This window comes from Oncorhynchus nerka, linkage group LG4 (genome assembly GCF_034236695.1).
Source record: "Oncorhynchus nerka isolate Pitt River linkage group LG4, Oner_Uvic_2.0, whole genome shotgun sequence".
NCBI classification, from domain to species: Eukaryota; Metazoa; Chordata; class Actinopteri; order Salmoniformes; family Salmonidae; genus Oncorhynchus; species Oncorhynchus nerka.
In genome coordinates, this window is record NC_088399.1 from 76,157,640 (window position 1) to 76,177,549 (window position 19,910).

The 19,910-nt window shown below is 46.9% G+C and overlaps 2 protein-coding genes across 4 annotated transcripts in view; both read right to left on the minus strand.

The window, feature by feature from the left end:
* ahdc1 (AT hook, DNA binding motif, containing 1) overlaps positions 1-9,195 on the minus strand; it is a 44,054-nt gene extending 34,859 nt beyond the window's left edge. For both annotated transcript variants that reach the window (XM_065017837.1, XM_029658930.2), the window contains exon 1: positions 8,905-9,195. The gene's annotated coding sequence lies outside the window, so the exon portion shown is untranslated. The remainder of the gene's footprint in view (positions 1-8,904) is intronic.
* A 1,529-nt stretch (positions 9,196-10,724) lies between these two features.
* The window catches only part of yrk (Yes-related kinase), a 29,088-nt gene continuing 19,902 nt past the window's right edge, over positions 10,725-19,910 (minus strand). Inside the window, exons 2-13 of one of the 2 annotated variants that reach the window (XM_029658579.2) lie at positions 16,490-16,531; positions 16,136-16,384; positions 15,861-15,963; positions 15,663-15,761; positions 15,475-15,578; positions 15,009-15,158; positions 14,235-14,399; positions 12,686-12,865; positions 12,522-12,598; positions 12,130-12,283; positions 11,910-12,041; positions 10,725-11,754 (exon numbers count right to left, since the gene is read on the minus strand). In XM_029658579.2, coding sequence (XP_029514439.1) covers positions 11,546-11,754; positions 11,910-12,041; positions 12,130-12,283; positions 12,522-12,598; positions 12,686-12,865; positions 14,235-14,399; positions 15,009-15,158; positions 15,475-15,578; positions 15,663-15,761; positions 15,861-15,963; positions 16,136-16,364 — 1,602 coding nt within the window. In that variant the 5' untranslated portion in view covers positions 16,365-16,384; positions 16,490-16,531 and the 3' untranslated portion in view covers positions 10,725-11,545. Of the gene's footprint in view, positions 11,755-11,909; positions 12,042-12,129; positions 12,284-12,521; positions 12,599-12,685; positions 12,866-13,975; positions 14,132-14,234; positions 14,400-15,008; positions 15,159-15,474; positions 15,579-15,662; positions 15,762-15,860; positions 15,964-16,135; positions 16,385-16,489; positions 16,532-19,910 lie in introns of both variants that reach the window. The other variant, XM_029658580.2, reaches the window with a different exon arrangement.

A 19,910-nucleotide genomic window follows, 5' to 3' on the forward strand; every position in this document is an offset into this window, starting at 1 on the left:
TCACTGTAGCAGATAGCTTGTTACGGCCCACCCCTATCACTGTAGCAGATAGCTTGTTACGGCCCACCCCTATCACTGTAGCAGATAGCTTGTTACGGCCCACCCCTATCACTGTAGCAGATAGCTTGTTACGGCCCACCCCTATCACTGATAGCTTGTTACGGCCCACCCCTATCACTGATAGCTTGTTACGGCCCACCCCTATCACTGTAGCAGATAGCTTGTTACAGGCCCACCCCCTATCACTGATAGCTTGTTACGGCCCACCCCTATCACTGTAGCAGATAGCTTGTTACGGCCCACCCCTATCACCACCCCCTATCACTGATAGCTTGTTACGGCCCACCCCCTATCACTGTAGCAGATAGCTTGTTACGGCCCACCCCTATCACTGATAGCTTGTTACGATAGCCCACCCCTATCACTGTAGCAGATAGCTTGTTACGGCCCACCCCTATCACTGTAGCAGATAGCTTGTTACGGCCCACCCCCTATCACTGTAGCAGATAGCTTGTTACGGCCCACCCCTATCACTGATAGCTTGTTACGGCCCACCCCTATAAGCAGATAGCTTGTTACGGCCCACCCCTATAAGCAGATAGCTTGTTACGGCCCACCCACTATCACTGATAGCTTGTTACGGCCCACCCCTATCACTGATAGCTTGTTACGGCCCACCCCTATCACTGATAGCTTGTTACGGCCCACCCCCTATCACTGATAGCTTGTTACGGCCCACCCCTATAAGCAGATAACTTGTTACGGCCCACCCCCTATAAGCAGATAGCTTGTTACGGCCCACCACCTATCACTGATAGCTTGTTACGGCCCACCCCTATAAGCAGATAGCTTGTTACGGCCCACCCCCTATAAGCAGATAGCTTGTTACGGCCCACCCCCTATAAGCAGATAGCTTGTTACGGCCCACCCCTATAAGCAGATAGCTTGTTACGGCCCACCCCTATAAGCAGATAGCTTGTTACGGCCCACCCCCTATCACTGATAGTCACTCAATTAGCCCATGTCAGCAAACTTTTTTTAGATCGGGAAGTTATTAGTCCAGCCAACTATCTAAACTTGTTGTAATCAGCAAAATGCTAGGGCCAGCTCTGACTGCAAGTGTGGGTATGGATGTGGGTACACAGCTACTGTGGCCCCTCATGATAAGTTCTGATTTTATGTGGCCCCCACCCCATCAAAGTTGCCCATCCCTGCTCTACATCAATATCTGTCTCTACGTCACATTGAACTGCAGTAACACTTCAGACACACTCAATGATCCAGACACTGTGTGTGTGTGTGTGTGTGTGTGTGTGTGTGTGTGTGTGTGTGTGTGTGTGTGTGTGTGTGTGTGTGTGTGTGTGTGTGTGTGTGTGTGTGTGTGTGTGTGTGTGTGGAAAAGCACTCACTCAGTTCTAACGGGTGTGCAGTTGTTGCTAAGAGACAGGCAGCAGCCGAAACTGAGGGAGAGGGAGAGATGAATTGAAATTGAGAGAAATAGAGAGGCAGAGAGAGGGGGGTAGATAGGGAAAGTAAAGGGGCAGGGAGAGAGTGGTGTAAGGAGTTAAGAGAGAGAGAAAAAGAGTGAGGTTTATATAAAGATGGGTAAGCAAGCTGAAGAGAGAGAGAGAGAGAGAACGAGTGAACTAGACAGAGAAGGAGAGAGGGGGTGGAGAAAGAGATACAAAGAGTCAGGGTGAGTGAGTTTAAGATAAAGAAAGCGATGGTGGAGGGAACGAGCAGAAAAGAGAGGGAGAAGGGGAGAGAGGGATAGAGAAAGGGTGCCGAAAATTGGAGAGGGGAGAAAGAGAGGTAAGTGGGTCAGGAGGTACACAGAAACTCACCTGTCTACCGCCCCCTAACCTTTAAACAACCTAAACGCAACCTTTAAACGATCCATAAATAACCTCAACACAACCCTCCCGCAACTTATACACAACTAACAACAACCTATACACAACCTCCAGACAGCACAAACACAACCACAATATGACCTTTGCACACAACAACCCCCTATCCTCCAGAAAACTCCAATCCCTCTCACAAAACCCACTCTAATATGGTAAACTCTAAGTAATATGGTACCGATTCACCATCTGATAGGCTGCATAGAATTTTTCTCCAATCCTTATAGATCTACAGATCTAGGAGGCTTGGGGGGGTTGTCGCTAGTTACCACAGCTAAATCAAATCAAATTTTTACATCAGCTGATGTCACAAAGTGCTTATGCAGAAACGCAGCATAAAACCCCAAACAGCAAGCAATGCAGATGTAGGAGCACGGTGGCTAGGAAAAACTCCCTAGAATGGCAGGAATCTAGGAAGAAACCTACAGAGGGACCAGGCTCTGAGGGGTGGCCTGTCCTCTTCTGGCTGTGCCCGGTAGAGATTATAAGACTACATGGCCATTAAGGCCAGATCGTTCTTCAAGATATTCAAACGTTCATAGATGACCAGCAGCTACAATTTATCTTATTAAAATGTTATTTTAAACCTGACCTTAACCCTAAAATTAACCACACTGCTAAATGTATGCCTAACCCTAACCTTAAATTAAGAACAAAAAGCAAATGTTTGTTTTCATGATTTTGTACAATATAGACCATTTTGTGGTAACTAGTAGAAACAAGGCATGGGGGTTCGCTTACTTAAAGTCTCACCCTTCATTCACAACCTCTAATTAAACCCTCAATACCTACACAACCTTAACCCAACTCCCACACAACCAAGAGAACCCTCAGACAACCATCACACAATGTCTGCTTTATATATTATGTGAAGCCTCATGGGACAGTTGCATTCACAATATAGTACACCAATACAGTTTACTATGACTGTAACTGAGGAACAGATAGAAGTATTTGACTCCCCCTCTCGTCCCTTACCCTCTACTCCCCACACATACCCAGTCCACTCCTCTTCTTCACTAAATGCTCTCTCTCTCTCTCTCTCTCTCTCTCTACCCTTACTCTTCCACCTCTCTCCCTCTGCTATATTTCTCCCCTCCTTCCCTTTGCTGTCTTCCTCTCTCTCTTCTTCCCTCTCTCTCTCCCTACCGCCCTCCCCTCTCTCCCTTACCGCCCTCCCCTCTCTCCCTACCGCCCTCCCCTCTCTCCCTACCGCCCTCCCCTCTCTCCCTACCGCCCTCCCCTCTCTCCACTACCTCCTGTCTCCTCTCTCTCTCTCTCTCATCCCCAGCCGCAGGAAATTCCTAATGATCTTCATCATCAGTCTGTGTTCAACACTACTTCCAGCCAAGAGCACATACTGTACACTCACAGACACACACACACAGACACACACACACACACATATGCACACACACTCACAGACACACACAGCACATTGCATACACAAAAGAGGTTAATGCACAGACAAACTGAAGCAAACATCAGACTACACTGGCTCAGCTTTTCTCTCTCTATGTCTCTCTCTCTTCTAATCGCCCCTCTCTCTTTCTAATGTTGTTTCTACAGGAACCTACATGCTGTAGCTAGTTATTTTAAGACAAGAACCGTACGAGCCCTGTCCCCTGCTCCCCCACCACCACTCCTTCTCCTACAACCTCTCTCACACACTCCCCCACCTATCCTCTCTCCCCCTCCTCCCTCCACATCCATCCTCCGCTCTCCCCTTTGCCTGCCCCCTCTTTTCTTCCCCCCACCTCTTCTCCCTCCCTCCTCTTTCTCTCTCTCCTCCAGGCAGTTTCCTGGCTCTGTTGATGGCCGCCCCTGAGTCGGTCATGTGACGAATAGCGGCAGCTGGGAGCAGCCAGGAGTGCACACGCGCACACACATGCACATACACTGCACACACACACACACACACGCACACATGCACACACACAGTCAGACCTTGAGGCCAGTGTTTTGGAGAGGGGGCTCTGTGCTGCGGCCTGACTTCCTGACTCCTCCCTCTGTTCCACAGTTGCCGTGGGTTACTGCTGCAGCTCCGGTTGCCAAGGAGAAGGCTGCTGGCTGTTTGAACAACAATGGCCGTGAACATTCCAACTGTAGGTACTGTCTCTCACACACACACTCACCAGAGAACACACACACTTAAGAACGCACATAGCTACACACAAACACACATATTCATGTGACACGTAGACACATGCGCACACGCAAACACACACTAAGGTACAGTATCTCCATCCAAATCCTGATCCCACATATTGAAACTTAAATAACCCCTCCAACCAAACTCACACCCTCTCTCCCTCAGATGATTGCTTTTGTTGAAAGGATAAGAGTAGCCCTTCTCTCTGTCAGTCTATCAGACGCTTTCTCAATCCATCTCTGTTGTCTCTTCTCTCTCTCCACCCATCCTCCTCTGTGTCTGCCCCCCTCTTTCTTTCCAGGAGCCTGAGTGTGCAGTGCATTCATCCATCTTCCCCCACCCCGTCTTCCACCCTTATCTCTCTCTCTCTCCTTCTCCTCTCTTGCCCTCACTCTCCTTCTTTCTCTCTCTTTCCTTCTCCTCTATCTCTCTCATTTTCCTCTGTCTCTCTCTTTCTCTCTCTGGGGAAGTGTGTAATCCCAAGGGACAAAAAGCTCCCTACCTTCCAGCTGAGAAGGGGGGATGAAGAGGGAAAGAGAGGGACATAGAGAGGACTGGGTTGGAAGAGAGAGAGAAACACAGTGGGAAGAGAGGGGGGAAGGGAGAGAGAGGGGGAAGAGAAAGGGAGAACTATCATCATTAGGATTCCTGGAGCAGAACCTTTAGCTCTGTTGTGTTAATGATGCGACAATGTTACAGGAATGTCAAATGAATGTATTTTAAACATTTAAAAATCTGTCACCTTTCTGATCATCTGCTTCATCTTTTTGTGAACACACGTCTACACATAAATGTAATATTTTTTCTGAGTTCCAGTGTGTGTAATCAATACACAAATGAGACTATGTGCATGTGCATGTGTGTGTGTGCATGCATGTGTGTCAAGAGAGAGAGAAAGATATAGACGGAGCAGAGGTCCGTGTGAAGGTGTGTGTATGAGAGAGAGTGAAGGTGTGTGTGTGAAGGTTTGGGTGAAAGTGTTTCTCGTCTTTAATAATTGAACTATTTCTGTCCAGCTTGTTAGTGAGGTAGACACACACTTTCTATCCCTCTTTTTCTCTGCCGCTCTCTCCTCTGTCTCTCCCTCTTTCCCTCTCTCCCTCCCTCCCTCTCACTCAGACACACACACAAAGACATACACATGCCCCCCCCCCCATCTCCAATCAGAGGTTAGGGGTCATATAGCATCAAACCAGCTGTGTGAGAGGGGGGGTGAGAGGGAGAGAGCCAGGAGTGGCCCGAGAAATGTAATTAGTAGAGAGAAAGCGAGAGCTATGGGAAACCATTGTGTGGGAGTTGATATTATATAGACTAAACACCGACAGACAGACAGACAGACAGACAGACAGACAGACAGACAGACAGACAGACAGACAGACAGACAGACAAAGCAGAAACAGCCCCAGAGAACCCCACAAATATAAGAGAAGGATGTTAATAGTCAGATTGGTGAGTTATGAAAGTATACTGCAACATAAATGTGCCCTAGGACTTCTCAATGGTCTGGAGCTTAGCCAGAACATAGTATACTCAACCTGCCTCAGGGGGAAATAATGCAAACTACAGTACAAGTAGCTAGACTAGAGAACCACAGAACTACAACTAGCAAGGCTAGAGAACCACAGAACTACAACTAGCTAGACTAGAGAACCACAGAACTACAACTAACTAGGCTAGAGAACCACATAACTACAAATAGCTAGACTAGAGAACCACAGAACAACAACTAGCTAGACTAGAGAACCACAGAACTACAACTAGCTAGGCTAGAGAACCACAGAACTACAACTAGCTAGACTAGAGAACCACAGAACTACAACTAGCTAGGCTAGAGAATCACAGAACTACAACTAGCTAGACTAGAGAACCACAACTAGCTAGACTAGAGATCCACAGAACTACAACTAGCTAGGCTAGAGAACCACAGAACTACAACTAGCTAGACTAGAGAACCACAGAACTACAACTAGCTAGGCTAGAGAACCACAGAACTACAACTAGCTGGACTAGAGAACCACAGAACTACAACTAGCTAGGCTAGTGAACCACAGAACCACAACTAGCTAGACTAGAGAAAAACAGAACTACAACTAGCTGGACTAGAACCAGAACCACAACTAGCTAGACTAAAACTAGAACCATAACTAGCTAGACTAGAACCAGAACCACAACTAGCTAGACTAAAACCAGAACCACAACTAGCTGGACTAGAACCAAAACCACAACTACAAATAGCTGTACTAGAACCAGAACCCCAACTAGCTAGACTAGAACCCGAACAGAACCACAACTAGCTAGACTAGAACCACAACCACAACTAGCTGGACTAGAACCAGAACATTTACATTTACATTTAAGTCATTTAGCAGACGCTCTTATCCAGAGCGACTTACAAATTGGTGCGTTCATCTTATGACATCCAGTGGATCAGCCACTTTACAATAGTGCATCTAAATCTTTTAAGGGGGGGGGGGGGTGAGAAGGATTACTTTATCCTATCCTAGGTATTCCTTAAAGAGGTGGGGTTTCAGGTGTCTCCGGAAGGTGGTAGAACCAGAACCACAACTAGCTAGACTAAAACCAGAACCACAACTAGCTGAACTAGAACCAAAACCACAACTACAAATAGCTGTACTAGAACCAGAACCACAACTAGCTAGACTAGAACCAGAACAGAACCACAACTAGCTGGACTAGAACCACAACCAGAACCACAACTAGCTAGACTAGAACCACAACCACAACTAGCTGGACTAGAACCAAAACTAAACTACAACTAGCTGGACTAGAACCATAACCACAACTAGCTGGACTAGAATCAGAATCAGAACCACAACTAGCTGGACTAGAACCAAAACCAAAACTACAACTAGCTGGACTAGAACCAGAACCACAACTAGCTGGAGTAGACCCAGAACTAGAACTACACCTATCTGGACTAGAACCAGAACCAAAACTAACTGGACTAGAACCACAACCACAACCACAGCTAGCTGGACTATAACCACAACTAGCTAGACTAGAACTAGAACCACAACTAGCTAGACTAGAATCAGAACCACAACTAGCTGGTCTAGGACCAGAACCACAACTAGCTAGACTAGAACCAGAACCAAAACTAGCTGGACTAGAACCACAACTAGCTGGACTAGAACCAAATCCAAAACTAGCAGGACTAGAACCAGAACCAAAACTAGCTGGACTACAACCAGAACCACAACTAGCTGGACTAGAACAAGAACCACAACTAGCTGGACTAGAACCAGAACCAAAACTAGCTGGACTAGAACCAGACCCAAAACTAGCTGGACTAGAACCAGAACCAAAACTAGCTGGACTAGAACCAGAACTAGAACTAGCTGGACTAGAACAAGAACCAAAACTAGCTGGACTAGAACCAGAACCAAAACTAGCTGGACTACAACCAGAACCACAACTAGCTGGACTAGAACAAGAACCATAACTAGCTGGACTAGAACCAGAACCAAAACTAGCTGGACTAGAACCAGAACCAAAACTAGCTGGACTAGAACCAGAACTAGAACTAGCTGGACTATAACAAGAACCACAACTCTGAGTGGGAGGGTCATGACCTTCAGTTAGAAAGTGTGTTTGTGTGTGTCAGTGTGCATGCTGTCAGTTCCATCTCCATAGCTACTTCTGAAACTAGGAAGTCTGGCAAGGCCTGCTGATAGGCTAGGAAAGGAGACAGATGATTGGTTGAGCTGTGGCTGTCATATCAGCAGAGTGTATCTGCAGCACCACACACACTCTCTCTCTCTCTCTCTATCATACACTCATACACACACTCCAGCCAAACAAATACATGAAGCAGTCCAAGACCAACATTCAAAGTAATATGTTCTATATAGATATGTAAAGAATGTGTGTGTGTGTGTGTTGACTACTGACCTGGCTAATAGGGTTAAGGACAGAAATAACATCATCTGAGATACAAGGCCGTTTCTATGACTACCACCACCACACACAGGTACACAATAGGGCTATGCTGTTATATGTTGTGCACTGACACACACACACAGACTTCTCTCTCTCTTTAATACCTCTTGCTCGGCATCTGTCAGCATCCCACAGACACGTGCACATGGAAAGGATATGCATGTCAAAAAGGGCCATAAATAAAATGACACTGTCACAACACAGACAAGGGGCCCTAGGCGCTCTTCCCCCATCGGATAATAATCATGCACCACCATGAGCTATGTGTCTCGAGGCTGATGTGGGCGTCACTCATTCAACGCACCGGGCGGTTCGTGCCTATACGGGATGAGCGCGTCAGTACAGCTCAATTTGTTACCGGGGGATTATAGCCCCGGCTTTACAGGGGAACCGGATGACGTCTCTCGCGCTTTAATTACGGTAAACATCTGTCGGAGCGCGCCCTGAGCTCGCGCCACAGCAGCGCCACAGCACGTACCGAATGTTATATGTAGGTGGAGACCGACGGTGAATCTAGCCTACCTGAGAGACAGTCTCAGTGACGGATCCGGTCCTGTGTGAACGTGTGTTTGTATGGTAGACATCTTCGCTTTCACAACGAACCAGCATATACACACAATCAGCCCTGCATGGAGATGCTTCCTTTTAACAATAGCCTTAACTCGTGTGTGTGTCACCATCACTAATGAGAAAGGAGCCCACCTCAGCCATAGTGGCAGACTGACCCAATGCACGAATTCCCTTTATAACGGCACCGACGAGGTTAATACAAATTCCTTCAATAAAAAAATGCAGCGGTGCCGCGCGCATCTGGCAGCGCCGCTAGAACTGTCCGGTATGCAAATATGAGTTGTGTACACAGATAGACACTGCATGCGCACTCACCGGGAGAGGCTCGTTGCTGCAGCGGGGCTTCTCTTCTCTCGTCGTGCGGATCACTGAGTTCTCGGTAATATCACAGCTGCCACTGCTGGCGCACAGCATTTTCCGTTCATTCCTACCGTTAACGTCGTTGTCTGTCTCCTCTCCGTGCTTCGCGCGCATCTGTCTGTATGCGTGCAGGGCTCCACCACAGAAAACCGTTTCTCAAAAAAAAAAAAGCTGGTCTACATCAACAGCAGAACACTGGAAACGGAGGAAGGTAAAATATAAAGAAGAGAAGGGGAAATTGACGGGGGGGGGCGTATACCCCCTTCTGCACGCAAGAACGCGAACACTCCTCAAACCCCGCGGTAACGATCCCGTGGCAGACAGGCGTGGAACAGACGTTCCTAGGAGAAAAGGAAGAAAATAACAAAATATTTCTTCCGTTTTTATCTCTCCGCGATATCCCCCTTTCTCTCTCTGTCTCTCTCTCACACACTGCAATCTCGCCTCTCTCGTTTCTCGCCAGATGTGCCAGTCTGTCAGTCCCATCCAGGGACCCGTAGCTGTCCTCGGTTCTACGGATAAAAAGTCTGGGAAGTGTAGTTCTTTTTTGTTATCAGAAACTGTTGTCTGGGTTACGCAATGCAGACGTGGGCGAGAGGAGTCAGAGAAAGATGGAGAGAGGGTTGGACACTGACTTGAGTCAGTTCTATAATTAAGCATTAAGTCGAGGGGTTACATTGGCCATTATAAACTGTATGGTTCCAGCCCTGAATGCTGATTGGCAGTTTATAATTCCACAATGCGTCGTGCATAAGAACAGCCCTTAGCCGTGGTATATTGGCCATATACCACACCCCCTCGTGCCTTATCGCTTAAATATACCACAGCTAATTTGGGGGGAGGGGGGGTGCTTACATTTGTCCTGTTACACACTTGTAGAAGTGTGTAATGGAGATGTGTTTTTTGCATATTCCAACTCCCAGAGACACCTGCAAGGAGTGGGATCAAGGCCAGGGTCACCATTGTCCAGCGCCCCAGGAGCAATTGGGGTCAAGTGCCTTTCTCAAGGGCACAGCGACAGGTTTTGACCTCGTCTGCTCCGGGATTCAAATCAGCAACCTTTCGTCCATAACCAAGTGGGAAGGTGGTATTTACCACATACGACTGGGAAAAATCCAAAATCCATTTGAACTGGTAATTACTAGTGGGAAATATATGGTTTTTGAACAGTAATTTGTTTACAAGCATGTTATCTGTGCTTTTAGTGTATGGTTGACGCAGCTTGTTGTACATTAGCCAATCGGTATTTCTCAAAGAGTTCAATGCACGTGAATATATCCAACTGGTATTTAGGTAATTACCACCTTCCCACTTGGTTATGAATGCAGCATAAGGGCTGCTCTTAGCATGACAGGAAGCGAGTCCCTGGATACAGCCCTTAGCCGTGGTATATTGGCCATATACCACAAACCCCAGAGGTGTCTTATTGCTATTATAAACTGGTTACAAACATAAATAGAACAGTAAACAAGGATTTTTGCATCATACCGTGGTATATTGTCTGATGTACACACTGCTGTACTGGTGTTTTAGCCAATCAGCATCCATGACACAAACTACCCAGTTTATAATAACCGGTTATAACCCTATGGTTATAATGAACAGTGCTGGGTGCTCACACATAAAACAGCAGACAGACTTACCACAGGAGGGACCCAATTTCAAGTAGACTGACCACACTAGACAGTCAAAATGTGTGTGTGCATGTGTCTGTGAGTAAAGAAATATGGTGTTGGTAGGCTAGACCTAGAAACTAAGAAAACAAGACACACATGTATTGTGGAAAATAACTTTACCACAGGCACAGAAACATCTGAAACAACAGAAAAGTTCAAATCATCATAAAAACCCACACTCCTGCACACGGTCCCAACTCCGACCTCTGTGCATTCATTTGACCCTTTGCCTGGCCCTCCCATTGGCAGAAGGCTGTATACAGAACATGCGTGGATTCAGAGGTGAAATAGTCAAAACATAGACATTTTACGAAGAGCTGGTACAAACGCCTATTCTACCTGATAAAAATATACTGTATAGAACATATATGATTGTCTATCTGAATATTCTGAAACGTTGCACCCTGCTGAACAGACCCCATGTGTTAGCTAAGATACAAAAAGCATTAAATAAACTAATTAAAAACCAGGGTTGTCAATATCAGGTTTAAGAAAAGTTGCAGAAAGAAAATCCACTTTGACGTCATGAAAGATGCTTAGTGAGTAAAAAGCATTGGAGTGAAGTCATCACCATCTTCATCTTACACAAGTAAAGATTTTAGGCACAAACTGGTCCCCTACAGCCCCACAAACCTTGACCCCTAACCCCATCTAACCCTAACCTTAAACCCCCCCCAACCTCCATCTAAAGACAAAACCTTGTTGTCATGGTAACTCAGTAAAGCTATTAAGGCATAGTACACTGACAACAGTCCCTTTCCTCTGCTGGTCTGGGCAGCCGAGCACAGATAGGAGGAGAGGAAGAATTCTGGCTCGTGTTTGATTGCTCTGCCCTGACAGACAGCAACATATAGTAGATAAGGCTTACAGTATGTATAGGTTGTGTGTGTGTGTGTACACACTTGTGTCTGTGTGCGTGGTCACAGGTTCTCTCCAGGCTGGTACTGGGGTTCAGTAGCAGTAAAGTAGTCCTCCAGGAAGCCCTGCAGGTATTCAAAGGTGTGTCTCTCGTCCGCCTCTCTCCGCCAACACTGCACCATCAGCTCATGGAGGGAGGCAGGACAACCCACCGCACAGGGCATCCTGTAGCCTCTCTCCACCTGCTCCAGGACCTCGCGGTTATTCATACCTAGAGAGAGAGGAGGGAGGGAGGTAGAGAGAAAGACAGAGATAGATGTTTTTTAGTGTAACACAGCATCTTATATCCATCATAGAGACAGATGGAAAGACAGAGGGCTGGAAAAAATAAGGGCGACAGAGTAGGAGACACCTACACCCCCGTACCTGGGTAAGGCACGCGTCCTTTTGTGACGAGTTCAGTGAGCAGGATACCAAAGCTCCACACATCAGACTTGATGGTGAAGCGCCCGTATAGAGCTGCTTCAGGAGCTGTCCACTTGATGGGGAACTTGGCTCCTGTAAAATCGTTCAATCAAATGTATTTATGAAGCCCTTTTCACATCAAGAGTTGTCACAATGTCCTAAAACAGTAACTCTCTTCTACCTTGTCTGGCTGTGTACTCATTGTCCTCTATGAGTCTGGCCAAACCAAAGTCAGCGATCTTGCACACCAGATTTTCCCCGACCAGAATGTTAGCCGCTCGCAGATCACGATGGATGTAGTTCATACGCTCTATATATGCCATGCCTGCCGCTATCTACACACACACACACACACACACACACACACACACACACACACACACACACACACACACACACACACACACACACACACAGGAGGAAGGGTTAGAGGTGCAAGCCATCCAATCCCACACGTGACTCCCACATCGACCTCCACAGCCACATGATGTGGCACCAGCACCAGAAGCTCTGAAACATGGCCCAACCACAAGAGGAGCATCGATGGACTGCCAAGATGGTGTGTGTTCTTACCTGAGCAGCCATATCCACCAGTTGAGGCAGCTTCAGATTCCCTCCTTCCCCGTCCTTCAGGAAGTCCAGTAAGCTACCTGAAAACACAGTTCAATTCATTTCAGAAATAATTGTGAAAACGTGTGTGTGGCTCTGCTTGCATATGTGTGTGCTCCGTACAGCACCTTGGCTCATGAACTCTGTGATGATGTAGATGGGTTCTTCAGAGACCACAGCGTACAGCTGCACCAGCTTGTCATGCCTCAGTCTCTTCATGATCTGAGCCTCTTCTAGGAAAGCCTCTGGAGACATGGTGCCTGGCTTCAATGTCTTCACTGCTACCTTGGTGGTGCCGTTCCACATACCTGACAGACACACACACACACACACACACACACACACACACACACACACACAGAGATAGGTATACAGTACACACACACAAAGGCAGAAACACATACACATGCATACAATTATAAACTGGGTAGTTCGAGCCCTGAATGCTGATTGGCTGACATCTGTGGTATATCAGACCGTATACCACAAGTATGACAAAACATTTATTTTTACTGCTTTAATTGCGTTGGTAACCAGTTTATAATAGCAATAAGGCACCTCTGGGGTTTGTGATATATGGCCAATATACCACGGCTAAGGACTGTAACCAAGCACTCCGTGTTGTATCGTACATGAGAACAGCCCTTAGCCGTGGTATATTGGCCATATACCACACCACCTCGGGCCTTATTGCTTAATTATACACACACAAAGACACACAGGAGTGCACAGAGGTGGCGGGGTGGGATAAGGAAGGGGAGGAGAGGGGGAGAGTCCCACCATGGTGCTTCAGCAGTGCATGAAGCTGGACCAGGAATAGGGTTGGCTACTTCCTGGTCCGGACACACAGAGAGACTATTACACTGACACAGAACGGCACTGGAATGGAAACTGGGAACACAGCTGGCCGTGGGAAAAGAGAGCACTACACACCACCACATTAGCACCGGATTGGGAATAATCCCAGACACACTGAGAAGCACTTCTGGGACACAGTTGTGAAGAGCACTATAGTCCAGTGTTTCCCAACTGGCCCCCAAGTTTGTTTGTTTTTTGTAGAATTTTCATTGTCAGACACAAGACTGTAGAAACACCAGGAAATCAGCTCAAAGGGATTTTAACTTAAAATATATTAAGTACTCCCATGCATAATAGAGTCACATGATCGTATACATGTGTAAGCAAGATCTGAAATGATTATGTTTAAGTCAAACATATCTGTTCTTGCGGGTCAATTTGCAGACTTCAAATGATTTGTCATTATGTTCCGACCCCCTGACCATCCCCTCAACAACATAAAACGGCCCGCAGCGTAATGTAGTTGATGATCCCTGCGCTAGACTGTAGGTGGTGTGTGTGTCAGTCTCAACCTACAGTATAAGAAAGTGACTGATTGATTGATTGACAGTTGGGCTCACCCATCCAGACGTCTCCGAAGCAGCCCTGGCCCAACTTTCTGTTTAGGGCCAGCGTTTTCCTGGCAACCTCCCAGGCGTCCCGCCCCAGCCCCAGGGTGAGGGGCGTGGCATTGGGACAGGGTGTGGTCAGAAAGTAACACAGCCCATCGTTACAGCCTAGAGGAGTGAGGGGTTGGAGGGGGGAGGGGGGATGGTAGGAGTGGACAGGGAGGGAGATGAAATGAGATGAAAAGGCATGCAAAGACACAGAACTTCCTACCCATCCAGACTTCTCCAAACTGCCCGTTGCCCAGCTTCTTAATCAGCTGGAGAGATTCTCTGGGAATCTCCCACACGTCCTTGGTCTTCACCGATAGGTCGGCTAGCTTAGGCATGCCCCGCCTACAGCTCCCAATCAACCTACAGCACAAACCTGCTGCTCGCTCTGAGGTGGGTGAGAGAGGGGTGGAAGAGAGAGTGTCGAAGCAAGACAGACAGGCAGACAGAATAAGGGAGAGAGCAAGAGCAAGGGACAAAGACAGAGAGAGATACAGACAGACAAGAGGGGAGGGAGAGATAAATTGCTGAGGCACAAAAGCAACAAACACATATAGAACATAAAAAGCAACTGACTACAGTACTTTACTTGGATCTACTAAAAAGTGCTCACATTTCACCGATACACATCTGTTTAGACACACACACATGCACTGACACACCATGCAAACCAATAGGCAACTTTGCTTATGCCTATTTAGTGTGCTTGGCTAATACATTCCTTGATCATATTTAGTATGCTAGAATGGATATTGGACATACAGACACAGAAAGGAGAACATACACACACACAGAGCAGAGTAGCTCCTATACCAGACTGCACCACCAGAGGGCAACTGGGAGAGAAAAAAAGAGGGATCTGAATTACATTAGTCTTGGCCATGGAGAGAAAGCCCTCACCTAGGCCCTAAATACTTTAACCCTAGTCCATACACCCTAGGCACTTTACCCACAGACCCTAAGTTAGGTACTTCACCCCTAGCCCCTAAGCACTCACCTGTGTAGTGCTGCACGAGTTGATGCACGGTGTCGAACTGTGTGCGTGTTGTGATATAATATCCTCCATTGTCAAGCTTCCTGATCTTATAATGTTTGACGTGGTCACCTTTACCATCATCCCAGTCCCGGATAGACAGAGAGTAGGCACCTGGCGATAGAGGAGGAAGAGAACAGTTCACACTCTGAGGATTCTAAAGGTGAAGTTGCACACAAGAGAATGACTACGTATGAATGAACAGAAACACAGCTGTACTGAGATGTGTTTGAGAATACCTGTAGAACCACATATAGATATCTAATACTCTTAGAGCCAGTTGACCAGACCCAGATTCACGGAGATTGTCCAGGGAAAGTGCTTCTTAGACCAGGACTAGGCTTAATCTATGTGTGGGAAGCCTTCAAACGTTTTGTGTAACTTTTAGCAAATGTGTGTGAACACTTTCTGTGTACAGGTGTGTACGTACCCTTGGTGGTCTCACTCTCTCTGATAAGGAATGTTCCTCTGGGGTTCTCCAGTCCCAGGAGCTGTCTCTCTGCATCCTTTCTCCCCATCTTACCGAAATACCACCTGGTAACACACACAAACATTTACCCATTAGTCATTCAGCAGATGTTCTTGTGTGTGTGTGTGTGTGTGTGTGTGTGTACTCACTCCTCAGCCTGTATAGAGTCTACAGGAGCTACATAGTTACTAGGGACATAACCAGACTTCCCAGTGTCCAACGACCGGGCCTCCCACCAGTCCCCCTCTCTGTAGAGACAATTCATCACATTGGAGGGAGCAGACACTTGATTTGATCTGGAAAGCCACTACCTGCAATTTACTCTGGAACTGTAATGTGAATCTCACGTGTTGTTGATAATGTGGAACTTCTCTCCCTTCTGGAAGGACAGGTCATCTTCAGTACGAGCATCATAGTCATACAATGCTATGAAGAGAGTTACACCTCCACCTCCACACACACACACACACACACACACACACACACACACACACGCGTCAGTATGCATACATCATACAACCACTTTAAACAAACACATTTAAAGGCTTAATTAAGCCTTCATTAACCTATTATAAGTCCTACATAAACACACAACAAATTATTTGAAGCCATCAATCTGTACCTGTGACGCCCCCTGCGCCGGTTTGTGCGTTGGTATTAGGAAAACAGGCGGAGCCAAAAGGCTTGTTGAAGTCAGGTATTGTCGGGTGGGTGGGGCCAGGGTGATAACGGGGCATGGCCAATGCTGTAGACACAACCCCATCAGGGCTGTTGCTAGGAGATGGGTCAGACAGCTCGGCTGAAGCCGCCTTGGCTGCAGCCTTTTTCTGTTTACAGTGGGCACAGCCCATAATAACCACAGAGACTATCGCTACAGAGAGAGAGGGGGTGAGAGAGGTGGGGAGTTAGAGAGAGAAGAAGAGAAAGAGAGAAGTGAAGGAGGAAGTGATATGGAGGGTAAAGGGCAGTTACTCACCTGCAGTCTTCCTCTGTCAGATCATGTCAGACACCATCGCCACTAGAGAGAGAGAGAGAGAGATGAGAGGAGAGGAGAGAGAGAGGGAGAGGAGAGAGAGAGGAGAGAGAGAGAGAGAGAGAGAGAGAAGAGAGAGAGAGAGAGAGAGAGAGAGAGAGAGAGAGAGAGAGAGAGAGAGAGAGAGAGAGAAGAGAGAGAAGAGAGAGAGAGGAGAGAGAGGAGAGAGAGAGAGAGAGAGAGAGAGAGAGAGAGAGAAAGAGAGGAGAGAGGGAGAGGGAGAGAGAGGAGAGAGAGAGGAGAGAGAGAGAGAGGAGAGAGAGAGAGAGAGAGGAGAGAGAGAGAGAGAGAGAGGGGAGCGAGAGAGAGAGAGAGAGAGAGGAGAGAGAGAGAAGAGAGAGAGAGAGAGAGTGAGAGAGAAAGAAAGAAAGAGTGAGAACAAAGAGAGAGAGGTTAGCCACTTCCCTTTACAGACCTCTGAGGAAGAGACCATGACTTACAGTTCCATCTATATGCTTCACCACAAATGGGTGTGTCTGCGGTTTGATGAACAGTGAGAACTTGGTGTTGTGTGTGTTTTAACTCAGTTTACCTCCAGCTTTGGAGTGAGTTAAGAAGTCACAGCAGAGTTCAGGAAGAACAAAATGGCAGCTGAATGGAAACAGTCTTCACTCTACAGGACCAGCACTGATGTATGTGTAATGACCTCTATTCCAAAGCAAACCCAGTATTCAGACTTAGCCTACGTCACAATGACACAATATATTATACAATGTATCGTCTGTAATATTTGATCCAGGCTCTTACACTTTGAGTCTCAGGAAGGCGATGCTAGCTTAGCAATCTGCTACTCTAGCACACTCCCTCCTGTGCCATTCAGGTCTGGTGGTCATGGCAGAGGTTGTAGTGGCTCATAGGAAGAATATATTTTTTTACATCCTTTGGGAGAAATTGCATTCCTGAGAAATCTGAAATTCCTGACAATCACATCTTGGAATACCAGCCTATTCCTCCCAAAATTACCTAACATTCTCAAAACAACTAAAACATGACGGTGATGGACGCAATCCAAAACACATTTCAATGCTTACTGCTTAGTTTACAACAACATTTCACAGGAACTCCCAACCCACACACAGTTAAGCCACGCACACACTATCTGGTCGGCCATCAGGAGAGCCACAGGAAGTAAGCCCTGTTAGTTTCCTGTCCACCCCTCTAATGGCTCCCCCCTTTTCCTGGAAACCCAGGACACAGTCTCTCCACACATAATCTGTCCACTGCAGTCCCACTGCCCACACACACACACCACACACACACACACACACACACACACACACACACACAACACACACACACACACACACACACACACACACCTCCCTCTCTGTGCTGTTTCTCTGCTGTGAGGAAAAGAGGAAGGTCAGCTTACTGTATTGTTGCTCCTAAAGGTCATTTTTTAAGGAGCCGTTCACACAAATAACAGCACTGGACCAATATGGTCGTCTTGAAGGTAAGGCAAATTGAAACGCACACACACAGACATGTGTGCAAGGCAGCTCTATGGTCATTGTTCTCCATGAGTTCCTGTTTACCAGATTCTCTCCCTCACCCCCTCCCTTATCGCGCTCTCTTCTCCACTTCATAACCTGTCTCTCTCTCTGTCTCCCCTCTTCATTACGTTTGTCTCGCTCTCTCTCTCTCTCTCTCTCTCTCCTCTTCATAACGTTGGTCTCTCTCTCGCTCTCTCTCTCTCTCTCCATTACGTTTGCCTCTCTCTCTCTCTCTCTCTCCTCTTCATTACGTTTGCCTCTCTCTCTCTCTCTCTCTCTCCTCTTCATAACGTTGGTCTCTCTCTCTCTCTCTCTCTCTCTCTCTCTCTCTCCCCTCTTCATTACTTTGCCTCTCTCTCTCTCTCCTCTTCATAACGTTTGTCTCTCTCTCTCCTCTTCATAACGTTTGCCTCTCTCTCTCTCTCTCTCTCCTCTTCATAACGTTTGTCTCTCTCTCTCTCCCTCCCCTCTTCATAACGTTTGTTTCTCTCTCCCCTCTTCATAACATTTCTCTCTCTCTCCCTCTCTCCTTCATAACGTTTGTCTCTCTCTGTCCCCTCTTCATAACGTTTGTCTCTCTCTGTCCCCTCTTCATAACGTTTGTCTCTCTCTCTCCCCTCTTCATAACGTTTGTCTCTCTCTGTCCCCTCTTCATAATGTTTGTCTCTCTCTCTCTCCTCTTCATAACGTTTGTCTCTCTCTCTCTCTCCTCTTCATAACGTTTGTCTCTCTCTCTCTCTCTCCTCTTCATAACGTTTGTCTCTCTCTCCCTCTCCCCTCTTCATAACGTTTGTCTCTCTCTCTCCTCTTCATAACGTTTGTCTCTCTCTCTCTCTCTCTCTCCTCTTCATAACGTTTGTCTCTCTCTCTCTCCTCTTCATAACGTTTGTCTCTCTCTCTCTCCTCTTCATGACGTTTGTCTCTCTCTGTCCCCTCTTCATAACGTTTGTCTCTCTCTCCCCTCTTCATAACGTTTGTCTCTCCCTCTCTCCTCTTCATAACGTTTGTCTCTCTCTCTCTCTGTCCCCTCTTCATAACGTTTGTCTCTCTCTGTCCCCTCTTCATAACGTTTGTCTCTCTCTCCTTTTCATAATGTTTGTCTCTCTCTCTCCTCTTCATAACGTTTGTCTCTCTCTCTCTCTCCTCTTCATAACGTTTGTCTCTCTCTCTCTCTGTCCCCTCTTCATAACATTTGTCTCTCTCTCTCTCTCCTCTTCATAACGTTTCTCTCTCTCTCTCTCTCTCCTCTTCATAACGTTTGTCTCTCTCTCTCTCCCCTCTTCATAACGTTTGTCTCTCTCTCTCCTCTTCATAACGTTTGTCTCTCTCTCTCTCTCCTATTCATAACGTTTGTCTCTCTCTCCCTCTCCCCTCTTCATAACGTTTGTCTCTCTCTCTCCTCTTCATAACGTTTGTCTCTCTCTCTCTCTCCTATTCATAACGTTTGTCTCTCTCTGTCCCCTCTTCATAACATTTGTCTCTCTCTCTCTCCTCTTCATAGTGTTTGTCTCTCTCTCTCTCCTCTTCATAACGTTTGTCTCTCTCTCTCTCCTCTTCATAACGTTTGTCTCTCTCTCTCCCCTCTTCATAACGTTTGTCTCTCTCTCTCTCTCTCTCCTCTTCATAACGTTTGTCTCTCTCTCTCTCCTCTTCATGACGTTTGTCTCTCTCTGTCCCCTCTTCATAACGTTTGTCTCTCTCTCCCCTCTTCATAACGTTTGTCTCTCCCTCTCTCCTCTTCATAACGTTTGTCTCTCTCTCTCTCTGTCCCCTCTTCATAACGTTTGTCTCTCTCTCTCTCTCTCTCTCTCTCTCTCTCTCTCTCTCTCTCCTCTTCATAATGTTTGTCTCTCTCTCTCCCCTCTTCATAA